This window comes from Grammomys surdaster, unplaced genomic scaffold (assembly GCF_004785775.1).
Source record: "Grammomys surdaster isolate TR1022 unplaced genomic scaffold, NIH_TR_1.0 126198, whole genome shotgun sequence".
In the NCBI taxonomy this organism is placed as follows: domain Eukaryota; kingdom Metazoa; phylum Chordata; class Mammalia; order Rodentia; family Muridae; genus Grammomys; species Grammomys surdaster.
Window position 1 is genome coordinate 4,637,567 of NW_021621003.1, and position 27,748 is coordinate 4,665,314.

Below are 27,748 nucleotides of genomic sequence, written 5' to 3' on the forward strand. Positions count from 1 at the left end.
GGGTCCCCCTTTCCAGCAAGAGCGCATGGGCCACGCTCTTGCGTCCGGCAGGCACCTGGGTCCAAGGGTTTAGTAATGCTCGCCAACTCTCGGGGGTCCAGCAGGAGCTGCGGATTTGGTGCGGGATCCTGCTTGCCAGGGAACTTTCTTGGCTCATCTCCCCTCTGTCCTTTCTCCTACTTTTGTGGGATGTTCAAGGCAGACATCGTAAAGTTTCTGCATCCCAACTTCTCTGCCTAGCTCCCCGGCGCGGTACCCTCGCGCCCGGGTTCCCCGTACGCGTCCCGGGGCCTGGGAACTTCCCGAGACGGCTTCGCACGCACGAACCCCGGACCCCGCAGCAGGCGCCGCCTCGGCCCCGCGCGCCTCCGCCCCCTCCCCAGCTCCGCAGTCGAGAGCCCGGATGTTGGATTCCATCCCTGCGCCTGGTCCTTCATTTCCATAAAAGGGCAGCGCTCCGCAGGGCCGAGATTGCAGCCGCCGCCTCCCCCCGCGGCGCTCCCCCGAGGCGCGCGTCGCCCCGGCCCCACCAAAGCGCGCGCCGCGCCCTCGGGAGCGCGGCCCGAGGAAAGCCAAAGAGGAGGGGGGCAGAGGCGGACTGCGGGCGGTGCTGCGGGGCGGGGGCCGGGGCGGGGAGAGGGGGTGGGGCGGGGGCCGCGGCGCCGGGACTCCATTAGCCACGGCGGGAGGCTTCGCTTCCCTCAGAGCAGCGACGCGGGCGCCGCCGGCCTCGCCTGTTGCCGCAGGAGCCGGGCGTTAGGAGCACGGTGAGGGGCGCAGCGGGAGAACGGAGCGCGGGGCGGACGCTGCGGGAGGAGCGGAGCGCGGGCCGGCGCAGCGCGGTCACCCGGGCCGGGTAGGGAGGCGCGGGGCGGGCCGGGCGCAGCGGCGGCAGGTGAAGGCGCCCGAGTCCGCTAGGCGGGTGCGGCGGGCGGAGGCCACGGTCTGGGTGCTGAGTCGCCCGCGCTCGCGCCCTCGGGTGTGCGCGCTTAGCCGCGGCTCCTCTGCCTTCTCCCTCGCAGCGGCCGGCGCCGCGGACTCGGTGGGGTTTGTCTTCCTTTGGGGGAGTGACGCTGACGAGAGCCATTTCCTCCGCGCTCGCAGGAAGGAGCCATGGCTCTGGACGGGATAAGGATGCCAGATGGCTGCTACGCGGACGGGACGTGGGAACTGAGCGTCCATGTCACGGATCTGAACCGTGATGTCACCCTGAGAGTGACCGGGGAGGTGCACATCGGAGGGGTGATGCTGAAGTTGGTGGAAAAACTCGGTGAGTAGCACCCCTGATGCCTCCAATGAAGACTTCCCAGAATGTGAGGAGGGGGTGGGGAGGGAAGACTGCAGGGGGGGGGAGGGGTGGAATTGGGAGATCCCAGCACCCGGCGTGTGCTGTGCTTAAAATGCGAAATTTGTTAATATTAGGGCGCACAGACTCGCTCCTCTCTGCGTCCTGTTTGTTATCTTGATTTTTACATAAAGTAGTGTGATTCGAGCCTACCAAATACTTAACTGCGGATTCCCGGGACGACTTGTTGAAAGCAACGAGGAGAGAATGCAGGTGAAAGTTGTGAATGTGGTTTTACGGGTCTGTAGGTGTTACCGCCTCTTACCCTCATTGAACTTGGATGTTGATGACGTGTTTACTGGGGAGAGCGTACAATCAGCCCGGCCTGGAGAATGTGCACTGGCGTCGGTCAGTATGAAGTTTGTAGCTGTACTACGTGATGGAGTGCCCTGAAACGTTCCAGTCGTCCGCTCTTGCTAGGGGTGGGGCAGTGCTTGACAAACTTGGTATCTGTATTCCGAGTTGGAAGTAAGCTATTTCGAGCATTGAGAAGCCAATGAAAGAACTTCGGTTTTGTTTTATGGGTTTGTTTGTTAGCAGACACTAAGCTGAGTTGAAGTTGACAGTATTTGAGTACACATAGATACTGGATTGATTCTGACTGGATTTTAAGTAAGAGCTATCACACAGGATATTCGAGAATACTGCGCTACGCATTTTGTGATAAGGCAAACCAATTTCACCTGGCAGAATGACCCGACTAGATAAGATGGGTGATTTTATCAGGAGAGCTTTATCAGAGGAGCAGCTTTCTGGGCTGTAAAGTGGTAGCTACTGTGTGTGTATACTGGAGTGATAAGGTGTTGCCTTTTGTGGGGATGTTTTTTGTGGCCGGGTTAGTTGGTTTAAATCAGCATTCATGCTTCAGGTCATCCTGGAAAAGTAAGGAATATTCATTTCTCCGGAAATGTATTTCTTATCAAAGAGGAGGGGGAATTGCATATTTACTTTATAAACTTAAATGAAATAGCAGTCTGATACAATTTGGGAATTAGACTGAATTAATTTATTAGGTGAATCTGCTTTATGCCCCTGCAGGGAATTTAATTATTGGAGGAGCAAAGAGGAGCTGATTGCGGGGGACCCTTCTCAGTACTGTCTCCATCATTTGACTCCAGAGACAGCCCAAGAAAGAGCCCCTAAGGGGCCCTTTAAGAATTCAGTTTTGCCGGTTTAACCAAGTAACTGTCAGTTTACCGTTTCTTTTTTTTTTAATTTGATTCAAGTAAATCAATCACTGTTGGCAAAATATTTACCAACCTTTTTTGTCCAGTTCCACTTGAGGATGAAAACTATCCAATATAGTTCCTGTTTGACAAGGAAACATTCATTTGTATCAGATTGCTGTATGTCCCGGAAGTGGAACTTACTAATACATTGTAGTTTTTAGTTAGTTAATTTTTGGTTTTGTTATCTCAGGCAAGAGTCTCACTGTGTAGCTCTGGCTGGCTTTGAACTTGCTGTGTAGACCAGACTCACAAAGATCTGACTGTTGTGCCTCTGAGTTGTGGGATTAAAGGGGTGCCCTCCCCATGCCCAGCTCTGTATTGCAATTTTTTTTTTAAGTAATGCAATAAAAGATCTGTCAAAGGTGACTTAGACAAGTTGGAATTCTCAAAAAACAGGCTTTAATGAATAAATAATGATTTCGGCTATATTTACATCACTTTGATTGACTGTGTTATGAAATCACAATTATAAATAGAATTGTTGGAGATGAGCTGTTTGTAGACAGGACTGATGTTATTTTTGAGTAACTTGATAATGATGATGCTGATTAATTCCGGGGACCAGGAGGACAGGCGTGGCTTTTCCTGTGAGAATCTTGTACCTGTCTTCAGTTGTTCCAGGTCTCATGAGCTTTGAGTTCCAAATAGAGGAGGCATTTTTCAGCAAACTTTTGATAAGTACACAGAGTCGGGTACCATTTAAAATGTACTCAAATCAGACCAGTCAAATTAGAAGGGAGTTTTGTAGTTTTTCAGGTTTGTCTTAATGTTGGATTGGGCCGCCTTCTGAAGCCCAGTGTGTTATCAGCAAAGGAATTAAAGGGCCAACTTGATGACACTTGTCAACAGTGGCTGACTAGATCAAAGCAGCCTTCAGAGTCTAGGTAAGAGGTAGAGGTCTTTTTTAGGGATGAAATGGTACGGTGTCTGGTGCCTTCATATTGTATAGCATAGTGGGCATGTAGCAGAAGCAGGCATTGTGGCCACGGCACAGTTAGTAACACTATACTGCAGGCAGCCTTAACTTGTATGCTCAGGCTCCCACTTTCTGTATGATAACTGGTTCAACCTCATTGGAGGGTATATGATTAGCAAAGGCTTTATGATCCAAAGCTATCGTTCCCTACAGCCTTCACGGCACCCTGTGATTCCCTAGAGTTAATAGATCCCAGATTGACCCTCCCTTCCATGCATTGAGTGTGGAAGCTCTGGAAAGAGAGTACTTTTGCTGTCATTGGATCCTCAAAGATGCAGGTGAGCAGAAAAGAAAATTGTGTACGCTAGGTTTTATGGTACAGCTGCAGTGTTCCTCCTAGAGCCCAGCAAGTTGGAAACGTTAGTGATGCTGTCTTGGTGTGTGTCAGCGGTATCTTTGTATTTTATTTCAGTGTTTTATATGTTATTAAAACCTGATTCTCAGATTTATTACTTTAATTCCAACATCTGAAAAGTCTCTTACATCTTAGTGTGGAGCACATTTGTCATTCTGCTTTAGACATTTAAAAGAAAACAAGAAATATAAGCTGTGAATGTGATACGGGCTTTAGGGACTTCCAGCTTGATGAAACATACTTAGGATTGGCCCTGTGTAGGCTGATGGTAGACAGGCTCATTACAGTACATCTTGGTGTATGTGAAGAATGGTTATTTTCATTCTTCTTTAAAAGGCATATGAAACACTTCAAACAGGGGCTTTAAATTTACTGCAATCTTTTTTATTAACAGTAAAATATTAATGGCCAGCTGAGGTGGCTCATACCTTTAATCCCAGCACTTGGGAGGCAGAAGCAGGCGGATTTCTGAGTTCGAGGCCAGCCTGGTCTACAGTGTGAGTTCCAGGACAGCCCGGGCTATACAGAGAAACCCTGTCTTGGAAAACACAAACAAACAAACAAACAAACAAAAATTAAATGTGCATAGTTAAAATTTTTTATTGTTCCTAAATGGTACTGTTACATAAGGACAATTTCATATAACTGTATGTCATGTGTTGAGCATATGTTAGTTTGTTTTGAAGCAGCATCTCATGTACGTTCAGCTGGCCTGGAACTCAATGTATAGCCCAGGCTGGCCTTGCGAGTACTAGGATCCATTGATACGCTGCCGTGTCTGGTGTATATAGGTTTTTGGTTTTGTTTTGATTTTGAGGTTTTCTTGGTTTGTTTAAGAAAAAATTAAACTTATATCAAAGATTATAAAACAATATGAAAGAGGATACAATTTAAAACAATTATATCTAAAAATAAATTTTAAAAGAAGGCTTAATTGGCTGGGGCTTCTCTAGAGATCACTGGAAAGCAGTTACAGAGCAAAAGACCGGTGAGAGGCAGTGTTCCATCAGCATTGAGAATTCTGGGGACCAAAGGGACGCTTAATTGATGTTACCTTTGGTTTTTCCTTTTTCTCTAGGTACTCTGAGCTAACCTTTGCCTGAGCTTTTGTTCACTAAGTTGGAGAGTCACTTTTAGATGATTTAGATGACTCAGTTTTTTTGCCTCTCTAGAAATACTCATTGTCAATGATGAGTAAGGGGTTTATAACACTGTGGAGCTCAGTGACTGGAAGTCTCAGCAGCCAGCTCTGTGAGCTGAGATGGAGGGACCCACTTACATAACTGACTTCTTCTAGCTCTGAGTCTGAAGTTCAGTCACATCTGATAATACAGATCCAAAGGGAAAGTTGTGAGATTCAGTTACCAAAAGAAGAAATGAATGGAGCTGACTTAAAAATCTGAAAATCGCCCTGTCTAGTAAGGCACACCCAGCACTTAGAAGGCAGAGGCAAGTGGGTCTCTGAGTTTGAAGCCAGCCTGGTCTATAACAGTGAGTTCCAGGTTGGCCAAGGGTACAGAATGAGACCTGGTCTCAAAAAGGGGGGGTGGGAGTGAGGATCTGGTTAGGTTTTAAAGTTAGCATGTATCATCTAAACTAAACTAAGACATTAAAGTTATTCACAGATTACTCAATGTGATTTTCAAGTGTGCATTTGTTGCACCTCCCCGAAGTACAAATAACAAGTTTGAACTCCAGGAACTCTAGAAGCAAGTTTTTAGTTGAGTGCCAGATGAAGGTGTTGGTACACATTAGGGGCTTTATTACTTAAAACACTAAGTTGAGAGGTTGATAGCATGCACACAGGGAGAAGAAGCCACATAACTGGACAGCTCTCTTTCCATCTTCATGCATATGGCTTCCTGAGGGAGAAAGTCTTATTTTGTAGAATGGTATCCATGCTGGGAAAATCCTATTTCCCCCTTTGAAGTCTTACAAGTGAATTTGTGGAAATTAAATGTCTGGATAATTCGTCATTGACTAACAGCTGAAGTGTGTTATAAGGTAGGTTTTTAAGTCTTTGGGTTGAAAGAACAACTGGCCAGTCACTAAGGTGAATTGAGTCCTAGTTAAATCTGATAGCAAGTTTTGTAAGTGTTTCTCTACTGTGACTGATCCATAGGAATTCAGTATGGACTTTTATCTGTTTCTTAAAAAACTTAGAAGTTCTTTGAGCAAAAGAGATGGTTTGTGGTAGGAAAAGGCACCTACTAGGTACCAAGCCTGAAAAACCACAACCAGAGTTCAGTTTCTGTGACTCTAGTGGGTGGTTGGTTTAAGGTGAGAACTCTTCCAAGTTGTCCTTTGACCTTCACACAGGTACTGTGGTGTTCGTACCCCCAAAACAAGATGTTTAATGTGTGTGTGTGTGTATTAGATTTTAAGTTCCTTAAGAATTGAGGACAATATAAATTTTACTATGCTTTTTATAAATCCCAGTAAGTATGAGCTATTTTTGAGGTATATTATGTGGTATTTGTTCCCTCTTTAAAAAGGAGAGTTGGGGACAGGCTGTCACTGGGTAGACCATGCTGGCCTGGTCTACTCAGGGAAGTCTTCCTGAGTGCTAGGATTAAAGGGGTGTCTTTGCTGTCCATATTTCCCTATGCCATGTTTTATGTCCCAATTTTCTACAAAAAAAATTTTTTTAAAAGTGTTAGATTACAACTAGAACTAACTTATTTATAGGGCAAAGGCTACCTTTCTTGTATTCCATTATTTACAGAAGACCCTGTTAGAGTGCCTTTGTGTCATATGAAAGAAAATACTCTGAAGTTTTAACTTTAATCTTCAATTCATCTTTAAAACTTCAAACTGAATCAGGTGGTCCAGTGAGAACCGTTTGTTTGATCTTCAGCTTGGTCACTTTGTTGTTAGATCTCACTGCTGGAAAGCACAGCTCTTAGGGCTGGTTGAGAGAGTTGTTGCCATCGTAACCTTTTGCCCTTTAATACTCAAACACAGGCTGCCTAAAAATGAAGGCTTCTCTCTTAGGCAATTGGAATACATTTTTATCACATTCAGGAAATTTGATATTGATTTAACACTGTCATCTTCTATAAATGCATATTCAAATACATTCAGATTTTACAGTTTACCTCAGTGTTGATGGCAACCAAACTGGCCTCTTACTCCTTTAATAGACAAAATATCAAAATGCAGAGTTCAAAGAGACTATGCAATTAAGATACATGTAAAATAAGTGTCTTTCCAGACTTCATAGCTACACTGTAAAACAGTCCTTGATAAGACATCTCTTTGCCTTTCAAAGCAAAGTTATCAATATGGTACTCAATATTTTTGTAGGTTCTCTTTCATTCCTTTAAATTCAGTTTAACTCTTAGATTACTTGGACTGTTGAGAACGTTTTTATTTTTAATATTCTTCTTGTGGTGGGGTCTTCTGGAATTCCTGTACTTACATGATCCTCTTGCCCTGACTTCCCAAGTATAGGAGTTATAGATGTCCACCCTGCACCCAGCTATATTAATAACATTCTTAGACATTATTGGCTGTAGACCATCCCTAATGTCAGCTGTCCTCATACTGCTTTAGGTACTAATGGATACTCCTCCGATCAGTAAGAAAAAGATTGTGTTGTCTGTCTGCCAGCAGATCTGATTTCAGCCTCTGACCCTGCTGCTTCCTGGTTTGTGTAATCCTTGAATAACCAATCCAATTGTCCAAGTGGGTCTTGACTTAAACAGAAGTCATTATGTGTGCCTGTAATAATGTAATCAAGGCCAGAGTTAGCTACATAGTGAGTTTGAGGCCAGTTTGGGTTTCATGAGACCCTGTCTCAAAAAAGTATATATGGCCTTAGCTTAGCAGGTAAAGACCTGCTGCCAAGCCTGACATCTGATCACAATTCCAGGGACTTAGATGATAGGAGAGAACTGACTTTTACAAGCTGTCCTCTGACCTCCACACATGCACACATGCATGCAGCCAGCACACATGTGCACATCCTCAAGAATAGGTGTAATAAATCCAAAAGACAATTATCATAGGTTTTGTTGAGACTTGAGTTATGTACACATTGAGGTACTTTATGTAAACTGTTAGTGCTGTGCAAGTACAGTGACTATACTTTGTCAGCATTGGAGATGTCTAGATGTATACTGGCAGAGGAAGAAGGTGTCTAAGTACAATGGAGAATACTGTTTCCTATTGGCGAGTGCAGAATTGTATGCCTCAAAAGGAGCTTAACTTGGATTACCACGTGTTCCCACCCCCTAGACAACAACGAAAAACATAGCTATCATTCTGGCTTTTCCCTTCACTTTGAAACACATCTGCTTCTGTAATGTAACAAAGATCTATTTAACCACTGTTTTTTTGAGATGCAGTAAGTAGATGATGATATTTCAGAGATTTGAAAAATTTATAGCCAGTGTTAAATTCCCTACTTCAACCTGCTTTATAAGAGCAGTGTTTTATATTCTTTTATAGTAAAGGAGTGAAGTAAGTTTATTTCTTGGCACACAAAAATATGAGCCTAGTTAGAAACTCATGAAAATACTTTGAGAAAAAAAAAAGCTAATGTATTCAGATTTCTTGTTTATTTTGATACTAATACTCAAAACCATGGCCTCACAGATGCTAACTGAGCAAGAACTCTCAATTAGGGGTAAAGGATACTTATTTAATGAATTTATTCAAATAAAAGTAGTAATGCCTGGTGTTAAGTAAATATTATACAAGGTGTTTTTAAATAACTCTTTATCTTTTTAAAAGATTTGTTTTCTTTTATGCATATGAGTGTTTTATGTACATATGTACACCATGTGTGTTCCTTGGATCTCCTAGAACTGGAGTTAGGGACAGTTATGAGCTACCATGTGGGAATTAAACCCTGCTCCTCTGAACAAGCAGCCACTGCTCTTAACTGTCGAGCCAGCTCACAAGCTTCAGTCTTTTATTCTAAGATGTGACTTTTGCACTTGGATTTGTGATTACAAATTCCTACCTATTGTAATTCATTTTTGAAACACTTACAGTTGATTATCAAAATTATTATTGGCTGGGTGTGGTGGCCCATGCTTTAATCCCAGCACTCTGAAGGCTGAGGCAGATGTATCTGTGAGTTAGAGGCTAGTCTGGTCTACAAAGCAAGTTCTAGACAGCCAGGGATACAGAGAGAAACCCTATGTCATCCTCGGCCCTCCAAAATAATTACTGTATTAGTCTGTAATCACTGCATACTCCAGCATCTTTTCACACTACTACTGTTTTGTTTGTCTTAGGTAGTGTCTCATTCAGCAGAGACTGGCCTAGAACTCTTGTGTAGCTGAGGATGACCTTGGCCATTTGATCCTCTTTCCTCCATCTCTCATATGTAGGGTTACAGATGTGCAACGCTATGCCCAGTTTATGTAGTGTTGGCTACCAAACTCGGGGCTTCTGCATGTGAAGCATTCACTCTACCAGCTAAGTTATATTTCCAGCCCTACTGTTTTTCTTAATATGTGCAAGTATTTTCAGGTATAATTTACATAAAGCAAAAATAGTTGTTGAACGTAATGTTTTGGAGTTTGATAGATTTACAGTCATGTTAAGCTACCATAATCAAGAAATAGAAGTAGACCCCAAGTTTCTTTGTATTTCTTCACAGTCGGTCTAGCTCCCCAGCTTGAGGCCCTTAAGCCATTGCTGGTTTGCCTTTTCTGGGGAGCCTTCTAAGGGGAACGTACTAATACATCTTTTTGAATGTGTTTTCTTGATACAGTTTGGCTCTTTGGTCAGTTGAGCATGTCCATAGTTCTTTTTTTTGTTTGTTTTTTGTTTTGTTTTGTTTTTCGAGACAGGGTATAGCCCTGTATAGCCCTGGCTGTCCCTGTCCATAGTTCTTCTGGTGGAATGTTAGTCTGTGGAATGGAGGTGTACTCTAGTGGGTTTTATAAGAATAACAGGGTTTCTTGAGTATCCCTGGTTGTCCTGGAGCTCTGTAGATAAGGCAGGCCTTGAACTCAGAGGGCCACCTGCCTCTGCCTCCTGAGTGGGATTGAAGGTGTGTGCTACCACCACCCAGCTTGGATATGTAATATAATTGTATCAGTAATTGGAGACATTTGAGTTGTTTCCGGTTTTTAGAGATTGTGAATAATGTTGCTATAAAAGCATATGGACATAATTTCCCATTTCTTTTTGATAACTACTGAAGAGTGGGGTGACTGGCCCTAAAACATAAGCCTAAAGTTGTAAGAAACAGCCAAGTCTGTCTGGAGTCATTTTGCCTTCCATTCAAAGCTGTATAGGAGTCTTGGTTAGTCCCTCTGCCTCTGCACTCAGTACTGTCCAGGATTTTTGTTTTCGTGTTATCTGTTCTGGTGACTAAGTAGTTTTGCTTTGGAGCAGTGTGTCTGGAATGATAATAACATTGGTGTGTTTTTCAAGAGCTTATTTGCTGCTGTGTATATATGTGACTGAAGCTGACTGGCATTCCTGGCCCAGAGAGCTTCCTGACCCCACCTCCCAGGGCTGGCGTGAAAGCACCTTTCTAGCTTCTTAAGTGGGTGGGTGTTTACTGACTGAGCTGTCTCCAACCTCCTCCAGTGAGAATATTTTACATTAGTATTTCACTCTGTAATCAAGGTTAATCTGACACTTGGTGTGTAGCTCAGATTGGCTTTGAGTACAAGGAAACCCTTCTGCCTTAGCTTGAGTGTTGGGTTTATAGATGTGAGATCCATACCCTGCAGTGATTCAGGATTGAGACTTGTCTCCCGTCTAGGTTCATGAGGGTCAGCCCTGGGTGACCTTTAAAACTTGTCTAGGTTACCTGTCTGAAAAAGACTAGTAGCAGGAGCATCTGCTCTACAATTTATGATCTTTTCTTAGCCCTGTATCTTATATTGTAATTTAAAGATACATCAGGTACTTTAAGGTTGACATTTAAAGCAGCTATATAATGATGTTTTTTGATACCTTTTTCCATAATAGAACACAGAGTTATAAGTAAAACATAAAAAAGTGCCAGGTTAATTGATTGTAGGTTTCTATTGGATAAGTGCCTTCTGGTGTAATGTTCCTTAATGTAATTTTTGGATTCTGACTTAAAAGTTTTATAAAACTTAAAAATAACTTGAAACAAGGCAAGTGATTGCTGTATCAGTTTTAAAACTGTTTTTAGACAGTGTGGTGATAAATTCTGTTGTTCTAGAGCCCACCTGTGGCAGGATCCTGACTGTGCCATAGATTGGCTGTGTGACATTGGACTGTTGTACTCTTCATCTGTAGAATGAGGGTAATCGAGGGTAATCGGTAGCCTTCATGAAAGAGTGACTGGAAGGACTACATCAGCAAACACAGGTGGAGTGTTAGCGTCTGTGATGACCGTCAGTGGTTTGTACACTTTCTGAAGCCTAACTAGAGAAATAGTATTTTGTAACAGATGAAAAATGTCTTTTATGAAGTTAAGCCAACTAGTGCTCATTTATTCTCAACCATATTAGAAATATAGTGAACTTTTTGACCACCTTGTATCAATATTAGTAATATTATAAAAAGTTAAATAGGAAGATGTTTTACAAACGGTAACATTTTATGCTTCAGTCTGGACTGTTTTGGCTGGCATAGAAGGTATTTATACAGATTTGGCATACTGATTAGATAAATTCCTTTTTTTGCCAACAGTTAAGGACTTAGTTTAAACTGTGCCAGAGTTGTGTGTTACATAGACTAGCTTTATTTTTATTCTCACTTCACTTAGATTCATCACCTATTTCTTAAAGTCAGTATTTTAACTAAATATCTCTGGCAGTTAGTAGAAAGTCAGTTTTATTCCTGCATTTGGGAGTCAGAGACCTACATACATACCTGAGTTATGGGTTAGCCTCTCTTACATAGCAAGTTCAAAGCCGCCAGGACTACATAGTAAGACCTCTCAAAAAAGGTTATCCTTACTATATAGTATATCTTACTACATAGTAAGTGAATAAAATAAATAAATAAAAAGGAAGGAAACATGACTGTTCCTAGGTATGATGGAGAAGGTTATTATAGATAATATGGGAAAGCATAGCCAGAAGCAGGAACCTCTGGGAGAGTCCAGACTGGACATGACCCTGAGCTGGACCGTGTGGGGTATAGGGAGAGGAGAGGAGGGGAACCAAGTGCAGCAGCCAGGAGGCCCAAAGGTACAAAAAGCCAGTAACCAGAATGGCTGGATTATATGTGGAAGGGGGGCTGGAGAAGTTTAGGGTAGAGGGTGGAGCGTGCTAGCCACACCCTGTAACTGAGGGATGCCGGGAGAACCTAGATCCACTTTGATATGTGAAATAGTTTGAGCCACAACAATAAGCCCTCTCAAACAAAAGCTATCCTTCAATCACTTTGCAAACCTAAAACATGAATGTGAGAAGTAATATAAAATATCCTAATTGTAGTGTTTAGTCAGTGGTGGCGCACGCCTTTAATCCCAGCACTTGGGAGGCAGAGGCAGGCGGATTTCTGAGTTCTGAGAGTTCGAGGGCAGCCTGGTCTACCGAATGAGTCCAGGACAGGCAGGGCTACACAGAGAAACTCTGTCTCGAAAAAAACAAACCAAAAAAAAAAAAAAGAAGAAGAAAAAAAAGAAATCTTTGATTTAGATGTTTGTCAAAAAACCACTTTGGAAGATTTTCCCCCCACCAGTTCTGTTACTAGTGTAACATCTTGTTACTTCCCTAAAGTAAGACCACATGTGTTTGAACACTAGCTGGGCATCACATATGTTTTATGGTCTTGTGCTAAGTTTCTTAGCGTCTGTGTGCCTTGGTTGCCGTATAAGTGAAGTGTGGGTAGTGATACAGTTAACCTCCTAGGGGTAGAGCAGTTTTGACATACAGTCAAGTAATGGCTATCAGCGGTAGGTATACTTTTCTCCAGACTCCTCTTGAAATCCAAGAGTGAAATGCAACTTGGTGATCGTCAAACAGGGATGTTAGGGTGAGATAGGCAGTTGTGTGAATTCTATACGCTCATGTCACGTTGAGGTTATAGAGCTGTGTGGTATGAAACCTGTAGGGTGAAGAAGTGTGGGTTCATCTTTCCCAGAACAGTAGCAACTGTGGAGGGTAAGTGTTCCTTTCATATGTCTTTCCTGTTGTCTCTGAGAGCTGCTTTCTAATACAAAAGGAAATCGATCAGTCTGAGTTTGCAGTTGGTAGATTGGCTAAGGAATAAATGCCAGATAACCTGTGCCGTGTCAGGAAGATGGTGGAGACTTAGAAGAAGCATAACTAATGGCTGGCCTTAGGAGGGTCCAGTAAAAAGCTAGACATTATGGGTGGTTGGGGACCACAGCATTGTGGTGTATTATAGCCTGTCCTAGAGGAGCAGGCTTGTCAGAAGGACTACAGTTGAGCACAAAGCGCCATTTTACACTTTGTTTATTCTTCAGTAACCCACTTACTATTTTTAAGTAAGAACTGTTGGAGTGAATAAAATTAACTCAAATTTTTAGTACTGTTCCACTTTCAGTCATGAGAAAAGATGGTCTTTACATAGTAGTTACTAAAATATAGCAAAAGTCAGTGTAAGGAGAACAGGAATGAGTACTGAGAACCTGACCCAGAGGATAGGACAGGGTCTGTGGAGGGAAATGACTTGGAAGCTCAGACCTGGGTGTATTAGAATTTGTTGTATTTTCTTCTCAAAGAAACTTAAAATGTCAAAGCTAAAAAGTCTTTCTATATTATCTTTTGAACCTCTGCCCACTTTTAAAAGGACCAGTGTAGTTAATTTTTGTGAGTTGAACATTATCTAGTATATACTCTCTGGTGACACTCACTGAGAAATTGTAGGGCTTTACTTTGCTTTACTCTGATCTCTGACTTCTACGAACTAAGCCATGTTAAATAAATGAGCAGTAAGCCTTCAGTGTTGGGTAGAACCTCCTTCAAGAAGTCATTGTGTAGTAGCTACTGTGTGTACTCTGTACCTGCATGGTTCATTGCAGCAGAAACTTCTCAGCCACCTTGGGATAGAATATAATAATAATAAATAGAAATAGAGAAATCAAATAAATGGACTTAATTTTGTATTCGTACTTCAAAAGATTGTTTCTAGGTTTTTGTTGGTTAGATTTGTTTGTTTTTAGATAGGGTCTTGCCATATTTAGGGCTAGCCTGGAACTCACAGTCGTGTTTTAGTTAGGCTTTGTTGCATGATAGAACACCATGACCATAAACAGCCTGAGGAGGAAAGGCTTTATTTCAGCTTACAGTTCCGTGTCACAGTCCATCACTGAGAGAAGCCAGGGCAGGAACTCAAGGCAGGAACCTGAAGTCAGGAACTGACTCAGAGGCCTAGGTTGCTCCCCATGGCTAAGTCAGCCTCCTTTTAAAAAACAAACAAAACCTGTGCATTGATGTTTTGCCTGCATGAATGTCTGTATGAGGGAGGGTGTTGGATTTCCTGGACCTGGAGTGACAGACAGTTGTAAGTTGTCATATGGGTGCTGAGAATTGCTGGGCCATCTCTCCAGCCCCATAGAATGAATTCATTCATATTCATATTTCTCTCTCTCTCTCTCTCTTTCTCTCTCTTTTTCTTCCTCCTCCTCCTCCTCTTCTTTTTTTGGGGGGGAGACGGGCTCTCACTATATACCTCTGGCTATCCTGGAACTCACTTGACACTGGCCTCAACTCACAGAGATCCACTTGCCTCTGCCTCCTGAGTACTGGGACTTCAGCCTACTTTCCTATTGTACTGAGGACATTCCTATTGTATCAAGCCAGGGGTGGCACCACCCACCTTAGATTGTGCCCTTCCACATTAATCGCTAATTAAGAAAATGTTCCACAGACTAGCCCACATGCCAGTCTTACAGAGACCCTTTTTCAGTTTCTTGGCTACCTCTAGTTTGTGTTAAGTTTGGGAGCAATAGGGAGGGATATGATAACCAGGCCTCCAACTTGTAATTTCAAATGCTGGGGTTACAAGTTTGTACCACTGTTCCTAACTTTTATTTGTTTTGAAGAGTGAATTCCAAATTCTTGTTAATCATGAAGAAGAAATAAAAGCTTTTGTTTGAAGTTTATTATAACAATTATCCTAAATCATGTGTCTTTAATAAGGTCTAGTCCTCACAGTTCTGGTGACAGAGAAGTCTGAATCAACCTGGTCTCTTTCCTCTGGTGGAAGGGATGCCCAGCTCTGGCCTGACTCCTGAAGCTACTGATTCAGCTAGCAGAGCTCTGCCCTCTGCCTGGCTTTCTTCCCTGAAGCCCCATCACACTGGGGAGTAGGGTGACCAAATGTGAACATAAAGGTGTTCAAATTTTCATCCATAACAGTTTCTGAATATTTCCCATCATGGGACACAGATCCTATCCTGTCTGTTAACCTCAGAAGCATTAATGTAAACTAATAATGTCTTTATAATTGAATACCATACTTTAATTGAAACATGTTAGCAGTTTGAGTGGATGTAAACTTGAAACAGTTTGTGTTTCTGTTAATTTAGCATTCTAAAATATGATACAGAAATTTCAAAACAATGTTTTACCATCAGTGTACTCCTTTGTTACTGTGACTGAAACTGCACCAGTTGCCCAGCAACACACTCCCATCTTCTGCTTGACTGATGTGAGTGAAGTGCAGTCTGTGGCACTAGCCCTTAGCAGGGGTAAATAAGTGACCTCTGTCCACACAGTCAACAGTGTGTGTTTGTGTCGCCTCTAGTCTCCAAATGATAAACTTCCAGAATCTTTTAAAGGAATGGAAAGCTGAAAAGAGGAAATCGGTTAATGAAGATAAAAGAACAAACAGTAGTGAGAAAGATGGTCTGGAGTGAGGTTCAAATCTGACCGGAGTACTGTGCGTAGCTCGGCCTGGTAGCCTGGCTCCCATCACCATTCAGGGCACTCAGATGTAGCCGGTGGAACTTATAAAACTTGGTAAAGTCAAAACTTACCTGCACAGAGAGAAGACAGTGTAACAGGGTGAAGATGTCGTCATGGAAGTGACACCAGAACAAACCCACATGTGTAACAGTGATCTCAGAAATACTTCATGACACTGATCCTGCCGTCCTAGGGATTGAACCCAGGACCTCTGACTGCTAAGCAAGCACTCCTCCACTGAGCTACCACTCTTTAAAAATGCTTTTATTTTAACAAGTTGTCACTAAGTTGTGTGGGCAGTCTTGAATATGTAATTCTTCTGCCTCAGCCTCCAAGTACCTGTGAATACAGGTCTGTGCCACCAGGCTCAGAGTGACATTGAAAGTACAAAGTAACATTTAGGAGGCAGAGGCAGGTAGGTAGACCTTTGTGTTCAAGGCCAGTCTGATCTACATAATGAGATCTAGTCCAGCCAGTGCTGCACAGTGAGCCCCTGTCTCAAGGAAACACACACACCACTACCCCTACCACCACTTCCTCTTCCCCCTCCTCCTCCAACAGCAACAAGAATATAAGGAGTAAAGTGTTGATCCCAACTTAGAAAGTAGAATGACTTCACCACAGCACAAAAGATGGTGTTTCCAGGCCATAATTAAGTGTTCTGCAATAGGGAGATGGGTCAGTAAAGTGCTCGCTGTACAGCTATTAGAACCTAAGTTCTATTCCAAGAATCCACTTAAAATTAGGCCCATGTTGGGGGTCTGCCTATAATCTAGTGCTAGGAAGGCAGTCAGGAAAGTTCCTGGGACTTGTTAGACATACAGTCTAGCTGAAACCATGAATTGCATGTTCTAGACTAAAGACCTCAGATCCCTGAAACCAATGGTAGTAGGAATGAACCCACTCCTGAAAGTTGCCATTTGACTTCCTTATAGTGTGAGTGCATGTACACACATAGCAGTTGTTTTTTTGTTTTGTTTTGTTTTGTTTGTGTATAGCCCGGGCTGTGCCACCAGGCTCAGAGTGACATTGAAAGTACAAAGTAACATTTAGGAACTGGAACTGTCCTGGAGCTCACTCTGTAGACCAGGCTGGCCTCGAATTCAGAAATCCGCCTGCCTCTGCCTCCCAAGTGCTGGGATTAACACACAGCAGTTAAGATACCGTTAAGTATGGGACTCTGACATCTGTGTGCACCCATTCAGACATATCTACACACTTGAAGTGTTTATCAGGCTCCTAAGATGACTTGGCTGCACTAACAAGATGGGTCATGGGAAAATAGGAATGCAAGGTGCTGACTAGTTGGGGATAGAGGTGACAGTTGAGAACACCAAAACCATCTTATTACATAAACTGGGCCAGAGGACTGGGATGGAAGAGCCCTTATGCTGGCTAAGATTTGTGTAACTCATGAAGGGGGTTAGATATCCCAGTCGAAACTTTAAAGTTTTTCTTTAGAAGTGAAATGATGAAATGTGCATTGTGAAAGTTAACTAAGGGAGATTGTAAAAATAGGTTTGTAAACTGGGCTTTGGTGTGGTACAAACCTGTAATTCTAGCTACCGAAAGGTTGTTTAAATATTTGAAAGTTCAAGGACCACTAGGATTATAGGGTGAGTTCAAGGTCAACTGGAGCAATCTAAAGAAATGCTTCTGAAGCAACGAAAGGGGCTGTGCTGTAGCTGAGAGGAGTTGGGTGACCTCCTGACTTGATGCTAAATATCCATAGGTCAGTCTCCAGTGTCAGGGATGGAGCTAGAAATGTCGAGGAGTAAGATTGGAAGTGTAAGGAGAGGAAGGGACAGATAACAGCTGCCGAAGGAATCTGTATACTTGGAGAAAAAAAAACGGAGAGCATTGAGAGAGAGCGCTCTCAGGTTGATAGGTTAATATGCATATTACATACTCAGTAGATAACTGTACATTTTGCCACGTGAGGTGGACACAGATTGGAGTCAATATTGTCCAGTGTTTGCGTGTTTAAGTGGTGATTCTTTTCATTAGTAACAAACAATGCTGTGTGCCAGGTTAAGTTTCAGCAGAGTTCACTAGTTTAAGGTTTTGTATATTTTTTTTTAAAGCATCTCCTCGCCCCAACTGTTTTTGGTACATTCATAGAACTATATTATAAAAAACTTAAGTTCTAGAGATGTACTATTGAATTCTTTCTCTTCAAGAAGCATTCTTCTAGAACAAGATTAATTTAGGAATTTATTTTGAGTCATTCTTTTTAAAATAATGTGGTTACTGATGAGTAGTCTTAAGGAAGGGGAGTGAGCCGGGCGGCGGTGGCGCACGCCTTTAATCCCAGCACTTGGGAGGCAGAGGCAGTCGGATTTCTGAGTTCCAGGCCAGCCTGGTCTACAGAGTGAGTTCCAGGACAGCCCGGGCTACACAGAGAAACCCTGTCTCGAAAAAAACAAAAAGAAAAAAAAAAAAAGGAAGGGGAGTGACTTTAGATGTGTATTTGTGTATAATATATATATATATAAAAGTATATATTTATACAAATTTGTGTGTATACGCACACAAGCACATATATGTGTATATATATAACATACACACACACATACTAGAAATCCAGTTTTTAACATTAAAGACAGGAGTGACTATACCCAGCCAGGATATGTGCCAGTCCCTAGTCACAGCTACTTGGAAGGTGAAGATGGAAGAGTTGATTGTCCACTCCCCTGTCTCAGTAATAAGATCCCATCTGACTTGGACCTATTCAGGTTTTGTGCATGCTGTCCCAGTCTGAGAGTTCACGTGTACATCAGTGTCTGAAAGACACTGTTTCCTTGGAGTCCACCACCTTTGGCTTTTAAAAAATCTCCCCACCTCCTCTTCTGCCTCTTAAGCCCTGAGAGGAGGGCTTTGATGACCGCATTCCATTTAGGACTAACTGCTCAAAGTCTCTTCCCCTATGTACATTGTCCAGTTGTTTGTCTTTGTGTTAGTTCCTGTCCACAGTAAGAAGGGCTTCTCGGGTGAGTACTGAGCAAAACACTGATCTTTGAGTATAGCAGTGTGTCATTAAGTAGCATTTTATTGCCATGTTCCTTTAGCAGAATAATAGGAGTAGGTTTTCTCTAGGGCCATGCTCTATCCATTTTCAGGCTCCTGGCCACTTTAACAGTGTGTCGGGTATGTGTTCCATCTCTCAGTAGGCCTGGGGGCTAATCAAAAAATAGCTGGTTACTCCCGTATTTGAGCCACTACTGCACCTGTACATCTTTTTGGTTTGGGATGTTTTTTTGGGGTTTTGTTTTGTTTTATTTGGTGATTGTTTTGAGACAGGATCTCACTGTGTAGCTCTGGCTATACTAGAACTCACTGTGTAGACCAGGCTGCCCCTGCCTTCTGAGTACTGGGTTTAAAGGTGTGTGCTACCATGCTGGATAGCACCCATATATTTTCCAGGTAGGTTGCAGACTTTATTTACTAACCTTCTTTTCTCTGAAGTCTGGCCAATCTTTCTCACTCCTGAATGGCCCCTGTTTTCTGTGTGAAATGTTCACGTGTATCAGTCAACCTGGGAGCTTTGTGGTTCTCCTCCTCTCCTTCTAGCTGTCCTCTCTAATCAACAGTCAATATCAAGGAGACTAGTTGTCAGGCCTAAAAGAAACTCCAATTCTCCAAATTCCAAAGGGCAGTGCATATGGCCAAAAATGGCAGTCTTAGCTTAATTCAAACTGTACTACAAAAGGATTTCTGGTGGTTAGCTAAGCTAACATTCCTCAGGAGCTTGTGAAACAGGTCACCCAAAAGGAGTCATTTCCCTTACCTCTGGCAGAAGGAACATATATGGCTCTTCATTGACATATATCTTTGATGCCTATCAGAATACCAGAATATCAAAGAATATCAACGTTAACTTGCAGGATCCCTCAGTCCCCCAGTATTCACAAGTACTTGGAGTTTGAGGAATTAGTTTCCTTTGGACCTGACCTTCCAGCCTTTTTGTTGACTAGAAGGGATAATCTCTGACTGTTTCACAGCTGGAGAGGGCCTGGAAAGTCTGGAATGCTGGTCAAAGGTGAGGAGGGGGAGGGGAGTCAGGTAATGAGAGGAGACATGTGGAAATTCCATCAGAAGCATCTGGCTTGTTGACTTAGGCCTGAAGAAACCGTGCTTTCATGTTGGCTTTCAGTGTGATTAGGACTGGCTCGTGGGCTCTGCAGTTGATTGCTGGATGCTGTCTGTCAACTGAGTGGGACTCTACACACACACACACACACACACACACACACACACACACACACACACACACAATTAGCATGATCACTGACTGATCTGCCCTAAAGTTCTCACTGTAGAGTAAGCAGTTAACAGCTGAAGTAGACTCCACCTTTGAGCCATAGCAAAACAAAGCCTGAAAAGTTGTCAATATGATAAAAGTGTAAACATTCATTTGTAATAAGAAATTTCTCAGCAGGGAAGAAAACAAAGGGAAAGAGTTTAAAGACCCAAAAGGTGGTTCTGGGATAAACCATGTATATATATAGATCAGATGGAGGCATTTTCAGCACTGGGAAACACTTATGAACTTATATTTAGAAAACAACTGAAGAATATGTAAAGTTTTGATCTTGTGACTATAATAGTAGCCAGTGTTTTTGTTACCAAGACCTTGAAAAACAAATTCTTTTCAATAAGCAATAGTAAAAAATAAAAATTTACTCAATAACAACAGCATGATAGCTTGGTATGTCTTTCACTGGAACCTGTTTTGTGAATGAATCCCTTTCTCAAGTGAACCCTGTCAGCAAGGTAAACCTCCCTCAGTTGTGCTTTTAATTTGGGTTTGCTCTTGGGCTTGTCTGTGAGGTTACTTGACAGTACGCCATTCTTGGCCTCTATGGATGTGAAATTTTTTGCCTTCATGAAGAGTGGATGTGCTTGGCTGCTGCTGTCCTGCACTCTGTGAAGATACACTGCTCCACGATCGTTCCAGTCAGGCTACAATGATGCTGTAGTGTCTTTCCCTTCTGAAAACCCCACCTGGAGGACTCCTTGGACCTGCCATGCCTTTTCTGACCATCTGCACCTGTAACTGCTTCTCAGCATAGCAGAATGTCAGATCCACGGTATCTTCCCCGCTGCTGTACCTGACCCAGCCATCAGCATTCTGTACTCACTTTGCACTCTCTCGTTGAACACTCTTAGGGACTATTATGAAGCACAAATCTCCCTGCTGAAAAACAGTCCTAGACCTGTTTTGACATAGTTGATCTAGGATGGTGGTAGGAGAGACTCACCTTTGTCTCTCCGTCCTCAAACAAAACCCCAACCAAATACAGACGTCTGTCCGCAAACAAAATAGCTCTGGTTTGCAGATGGGTTTAGGCATCAATATTTTTAAAATACTGCTTAGAATTTTAAAAAACATTTTTTAAATGCCGCTCAGGCAGTCACGGTGCTGACGAGAATAGAAGTCACTAAGCGCCTTATCGTACTCACAAAATCTGGTCAACTCCCTACTGCAGTCGAGGCTCCTGCCTGCCCCCGGAGTCTTCACCTACTGGCAGCCCTCTGGGTCCCATCAGCCTCCTTCAGGTGCCAGAGCTTTGTTTCGTCTCTAGCACTGGGGCAGTGCCCTGGACTCACAGTTGAATGGATGTTTGTTAATGAACTGTTTTACAGATGCTGTTTTATACTCTGTGGCAGTGGTACTAAATGCTGTGGACTACTTTGGTAGCCTGTGCTACTGGAGGGCCTGGGGAAATGGCTCCATGGGTACACATATCGTGCACACATGAGTTGGATCCTGGGAACTCACAGAAAGGCAGATCCTTGATTCCATAAAGTTGCCTTGTGAGTCCCACAGATGCTGTAGCGTGCATGCTCCTGTAATAATGCCAGAGTGTCCACTGGTTTAACATGTGCTACAGGATCCACAGCCCCTCTTCTGTCCACCTTCCATCACGTTTTCTTTTGGTAGTATGTGTGTGTGCATGCATGCACACGTGCACCAGGTGTGTGCACACGCATGCATGTACTAGATGTTGTATGCATGGCAGATGTTGATGTCAAGTGTCTTCTGCCATTGCTTTTTTTTTTTTTTCTGAGACAGGGTTTCTGTGCTAGCTAACGTTACGTCAGCTTTTGACACAAGCTAGGGTCATTGGAGAGGGGAACCTCAATTGAGAAAATGGCTTCCTAAGATCAGGCTGCAAACAAGCCTGTGGGGCATTTTCTTAATCAGATATTGTGGGAAGGCTCAGCCCACTGTGGGTGGTGCCATCCCTGAGCTGGTGGTCCTGGGTTCTGTAAGAAAGCAGGCTGAGCAAGCTAGTAAGCAGTACCTCTTATGGCTTCTGTTTGCGTCAGCTCCTCCCTTCAGGTCCCATCCTTTTTTAAGTTCCTGCCCTGACTTCCTTTGGTGATGGGCTGTGGATGTGGAAGCATAAGCCAAATAAGCTCTTTCCTCCCTAACTTGCTTTTGGTTATGGTGTTTCATCATAGCAGTAGTAACCCTAACTAAGACAGTCTCGGCATAGCCCTAGCTATCCTGGAATGGAGCTCGCATGTAGACTGACTTCCCTCTGTCTCCCGAATCCCAGGATTAAATCAGATGTCACAGCACACTTGACATCTTACTCTTCATCTTTTCCTAGACACCTTCTCACTGAACCAGAAGTTCATTGAACCTAGCAAGAGTGACTGGCCAGGCAGCTCCAGGGATCTGTTTCTTTTCCCCATAGTCCCGACTGTGGTTTCTGCCTTGGACCTCCTCTCCCTCCAGAGGTTAGGGATCTAAGCTTGGTGCCTTTGCTTGTGGATCATGAGAAAGAGGTCTTCTGTCATATGCTGGGTGAACAGAAAGAATCCTCACAGGATTTCCAGTCCCTGTGTCGCAAGTTGTTCTTGTTCATGTTTATCCTTGGAAGCAGGCTGCTGCTCTGTGGAAAAACCAGTAGAATTGGCCTTGGCTGGAAATCAGGCGTTAAAGAGAAACAGCAGCAAGCCACTTGTGGTTTATAAGCCTGCTGGCAGTTGTGTTTTCGGGCTACTGTGTGAGCTGTGTCTCTTTCAAACCTCATCACAATGTTCTGTGTCTGACTGATGGGAAACAGGAAACAAGGAACAGGGGCATCATGGAAGGTCCTGGGTTTGATGTTTGTTTATGGAAAGTCGAGGGTCCAGACACGGAGGGCCACAGTGTGTCTGCCAGGATGATGCCTCAGGAGTCCTTATGAACACAGAAACCTGTTAACTCCTGGGGGCACTAAGAAGCCAACAGATGGTCCATTACGTTAACAACCCTAGTTTTACATCTTATTTGAGATGGTTTTCCTTTTTTCTTTTTTACTTCAAAAATGCAATTTTTTGTTCACTTGTAACTTTTGTGTCTGGAACTAGTTGCCTCTATCAAAAATTATGGGTAGCTTCTACTTCAGATTGCTCCTCAGGCCTCTGTGTTCAGCACTCATTCTGGACCACATCTCACATGAGCTTGCCCTTTGTTAGGGCTTAAGGCGCTGTTTCTGCCCTCCTACCCTGTCAGGCAGCTGCTTTTCACGTCAATAAGCATTTATTTCCGTCTGGGAGCAGGTGCTAAGGAACCACCCCCACTCCCACTTCACCTTCAGCTGTGTGGGCAGATTCCTGGGATTTCTGTGTCTGAGTACTTGGCCCTAGGCCACTAGAGAGGTGGCCAGGAAGTGCTAGGCATTAATGACCCGGCAGGGCACAGTGCATAACCTAGGAAATGGAGAAATAGGCTTTTCTTTTCCCTGTAGCATCAGCTCTTCGTAGGAAAGGACTGCGGTTGTCAAATCTGCTACTGAACTCCCGCCCCCTCTCCAGTACTCTTCCTGGTACCCCCCACCCCCCACCCCTGTTCTACAAGTAAGCCACTTAGTTTATCTCAAAGTTACTCTGGGAGCAACCCAAATCTTCTGGATTTTTGGATTCAGGGTGACTTTAAAATTTACTTATTTAGTTGGTTGGTTGGCTGGTTGGCTTTTGTTTGTTTTGTTTTGAAGACAGGGTTTCTCTGTGTAGCCCTGAGTAGGCTGTCTTGGAATGGAACTCTCACTGTAGACCAGGCTGTCCTCAAAGTCAGAGCTCTGTCTGCTTCTGCCTCCCAAGTGCTAGGATTGAAGTGTTTGTCACTGTTGAGCCATTTCTTCAATCCCCAGAGTGACTTGATTACAGTCCTTGCCCACTTTTCTTTCTCTCACTGGAAATTTGCAACTTCAGTTCCTTCATGGGGATGTTGTCACTAGAGACTTAACAGAAGTGCCTGGGTAGAGGTATGGGGAGGAAGGATTGTGTATCTACCTACAGGCTCAGCCTTTCTGAATATCTTAATCTCTGTTCCTAAAGAGAAAAGTAACAGGTGTGACCAGTTACTCTCTCTATAAAAAGCCCCAGCTGCCGCCGACTGCTGTAAACTAATCCAGAACTTCGTACTTCCAAAAGTTGTCAAATTCAGTGCTGGAAAATAACTTAAGGCGTGAGGGCTACATGCAAAACAGAACAGCTGCAAAATACTGGTTCCATGTGTGTCTGCAGGTGAGCTCTCAACACCATGATTGATATAGTTTGGTAAGAAAATAACTTGGAGAACCACGTTTGCTTCAAATAAGATAACAGTTATCAATGTCACATCAGTATCAAACAGAGATTGTGTCTCCACTGCTAAGAAGCATAGCTGGGCTCTTTGCAAAGGGACAGAGAAGCTGGGCTACACAGCTATGTCCTTCCCCGTAGATCAGTTCTGCTGGCCAATAGCAAGAGCTCCTCTGAGTGCCTCAGTTTTTAATTTCAAGAATGCTGCTCTTTTTTTTTTTTTTTTTGGTTTTTCGAGACAGGGTTTCTCTGTGTAGCCCTGGCTGTCCTGGAACTCACTCTGTAGACCAGGCTGGCCTCGAACTCAGAAATCCACCTGCCTCTGCCTCCCAAGTGCTGGGATTACAGGCATGCACCATCACTGCCTGGCAAGAATGCTGTTCTCAACAGTTTCTTTTGCTGTTGCTGGTGTGAGTTCTCTTTTGTTTGGGGATTTCTCCCTCTGGAGAACGTGTTTGACTGTTTCATTTCTCTTAAGTCATTTCTCCCTCTTTTTGAGCACTTAGTAACCTTAATATACAATTGATCCAAAACGATTTTTTTATTTTATTTAATACTACCATAAATACCAGCTAGAGTTGGTTGTTTATCTGCCTGTTATAAATTTATTGTTACTGTATGCCTTATCTGAATGTACCCAAATCTTGTGTATCTGTCTTCTAAAGCCACTAAAACATTTTATAGATATTAATGTTTTATATATACTTATTCCAAAATATGTTCAAAGAAAAAACTTGGGCTCTATGATTCTTGTCCTGTTTGATTTTTGTTAACTTGATACAAACCTAGACATATCTGAGAGTAAGGAATCTTCATTGAGAAAATGTCTCTATCAGTTTGGCCTGTAGGATGTTTTCTTGATTGATGGTTGATGTAGGAGGGCCCAACTCACTGTGGGTGGAGCCACCCCTACCTGGGCAGAGGGTCCTGACTTGTACAAGCAAGCAGAGTGAGCAAGCCAGCGAGCAGCAGAGCAGCATTCTTTCTGCTTTATAGATCCTGCCTCCACATCCCTGCCTTGACTTCCCTCAGTGATGGAGTGTGACCTGAAAGTTGTAAGCTGAAATAAACCCTTTCCTCCTCAGTCACTTGGTCATGATGTTTATCTTACCACAGCAATAGAAACACTACCATCACAATTCTCTGAGTTACCGTCCCCAGGATGTTTTTGGAAAGCATGTTTGGGCTGCAGGCTGTTCACATTTGTGCTGGAGGAGTTCTTTTCATGCCCCTTCACCTAGAGTGTCCATTCTCTGATTCCCAGTCTCTGTCCTACCCTTACTATCTTAATGCATTATGTTTTTATTTCTTAAGGATTTTATTTTTATTTTATTTTAATTGTGTTGGAGGTGCACTTGAGTACTAGTATCCACAAAAGCCAGAGGCATTAGAGTCCACTGAAGCTAGGGTTTGGGGTGGTTGTGAGTCACCTAATGTGCTAGGGCAGCAATGGTTAACCACTGAGCTTCCTCCCCAGCTCCCACCTGCATGCATGTGTGTAGCCTCAGAAGTTAGCCTTGTAATGTATTTTGTGGGGATTCTGTTGTCTGTTCTTCAAAGCCAAATTTCAAAATACACTACTGTGTTCTTATTAATGCTTCCTATTCCAGTCCCAGGGTTCTGTTTGTCTTTCAAGACCCAGTTGGTCAGTTGGCCTTGGGTATAATTTTCCTGTGCACTGGGTTTTGAGGGTTTGTTTGTATTTTTTGGTACCTATCGCTAACAGTCTCTTGTTTTTCTTAAGTACCCAGATTGTGTATTTAAGTTCTCTCTAGGTGTTCTGGACTATTTTTAAACCTTTTTCTTGTTTACTGCTTGTTTGTCTATAGATGTAAAAAAAGATTGGTCTGACCATGCTCTCTGGTGGGAAAAGAAGCGGACTTGGCTGCTTAAGACACACTGGACCTTGGATAAGTATGGTATCCAGGCAGACGCCAAGCTTCAGTTCACCCCACAGCACAAACTGCTCCGCCTGCAGCTTCCCAACATGAAGTATGTGAAGGTGAAAGTGAACTTCTCTGACCGAGTCTTCAAAGCTGTGTCTGACATCTGCAAGACTTTCAGTAAGTGGCCGGCACTTAGCATTGAGCTTATCCTAAGGGTATGTGGGTTTGGACCCTATGTGCATCTGTATTTGAAATTATTATTTATAGTTTGTTTTACGATAAAGAAGTATTGGGTTAAGATGAAACAGGAAGAATTAGATTTTTTTCCCCTGATTAGAGTCATATTTTATATAAAACTCTTTTCTGATGACTTGATCATTTTGACAGTAATGGGATTGAACCTTGGGTCTCAGTGCACGCAAAGCAAGCACCTTTCCACTGAGCTATGCCCTAAGCCACAACCACATTGTTTGTTGGAGGGCAGGGAAGAGAACAGGCATTGTTTTCAGAGGGCCGGGGCTCTTCAGTATTTCCTTCACGTAAGTCACTTTGACTTTAGTAACTCAGAGAGATGATGTCACTCCCTTTGATGAAGGCCTGCCCACTCCTAAGGAAACTACTGTGAGGACTTGCCAGCCCAGTGCGAATACTCTGCTTTCAGAAACAAGATGTGGATTGCTTTTTACTTGTCTGACATGGTTATGGTGTATAACAGGAAGCATTCACCCACCAGAGAAATGTGAACATTCGTCATTACCACTAGTACATAGTTCTTAGATATATTTAATGATTTTCCAGGTTTTAATTCCAACTAGAACTATAACTCTTTTATACATATGTTGCATTTTCAGATGATACTAGTAATTCATAAAACTATTGGCCCCCAAAGTAACTTTGATCTACAGTTTGACTTGCTACATATTCACTTGTTCAGACAAGTATTGTATGGGTTTGCACATGTGTTTGCAGGTATGGAAGACTTCCCTGGTGTAAAGATATTAGGAGGATGTTGGTTCTCTGTCCTACTCTGTTTTCTGCACTAATTGTTTCAAACAGGTGTCTTTGAACCTGGAGCTAGGCTGGCAGCCAGTGAGCCTTGGCAATCCTGTCTCTGCCCCCCAAAGCACTGGGGTTGCAGTCATGTGCTGGCTATTTAGGTGGAAGCTGGGGATTTGAACTCATGTCCTCGTGCTTGCACTGCAAGTGCTCTTACCCACAGCCATCTTCCTGGCCCCAAATATTTGCATTTTTAATACAATTTACTGTTTTGTGCTATTTTACAATAATTGTGTGTAGTTGCACTGGTATTCCCCATTCCCAGAGTTCTGTTAGTGGACATTTCAGATGTTTCACTCTTAGAGCAAATACTGCCATGAGGTCTTGTTTCTGTTTAGCATGTTGCTGACAAATTTTCAGTTGAAACAGCTTCAGGACGCCCCCGTAATTCTTTAGAGCTGCACTCACTGCTAGAGCCATTGACACATACTCCATATGTGCAGGTACTCCTATGTAGATACTCTCCTGTGCAGGTACTCCTCCTGTGCAGGTA

At 43.1% G+C, this 27,748-nt stretch overlaps 1 protein-coding gene across 8 annotated transcripts in view; it reads left to right on the top strand.

Annotated features, from left to right (window-relative positions):
- Nucleotides 1-27,748, top strand: part of Fermt2 (fermitin family member 2) — a 93,924-nt gene that overhangs the window by 22,169 nt on the left and 44,007 nt on the right. For 6 of the 8 annotated variants that reach the window (XM_028758423.1, XM_028758425.1, XM_028758426.1 and 3 more), the window contains 2 exons: nucleotides 1,105-1,270; nucleotides 26,143-26,376. In XM_028758423.1, coding sequence (XP_028614256.1) covers nucleotides 1,114-1,270; nucleotides 26,143-26,376 — 391 coding nt within the window. In that variant the 5' untranslated portion in view covers nucleotides 1,105-1,113. Of the gene's footprint in view, nucleotides 1-655; nucleotides 768-1,104; nucleotides 1,271-26,142; nucleotides 26,377-27,748 lie in introns of those variants that run through there. The other 2 variants (XM_028758428.1, XM_028758430.1) reach the window with 1 other exon arrangement.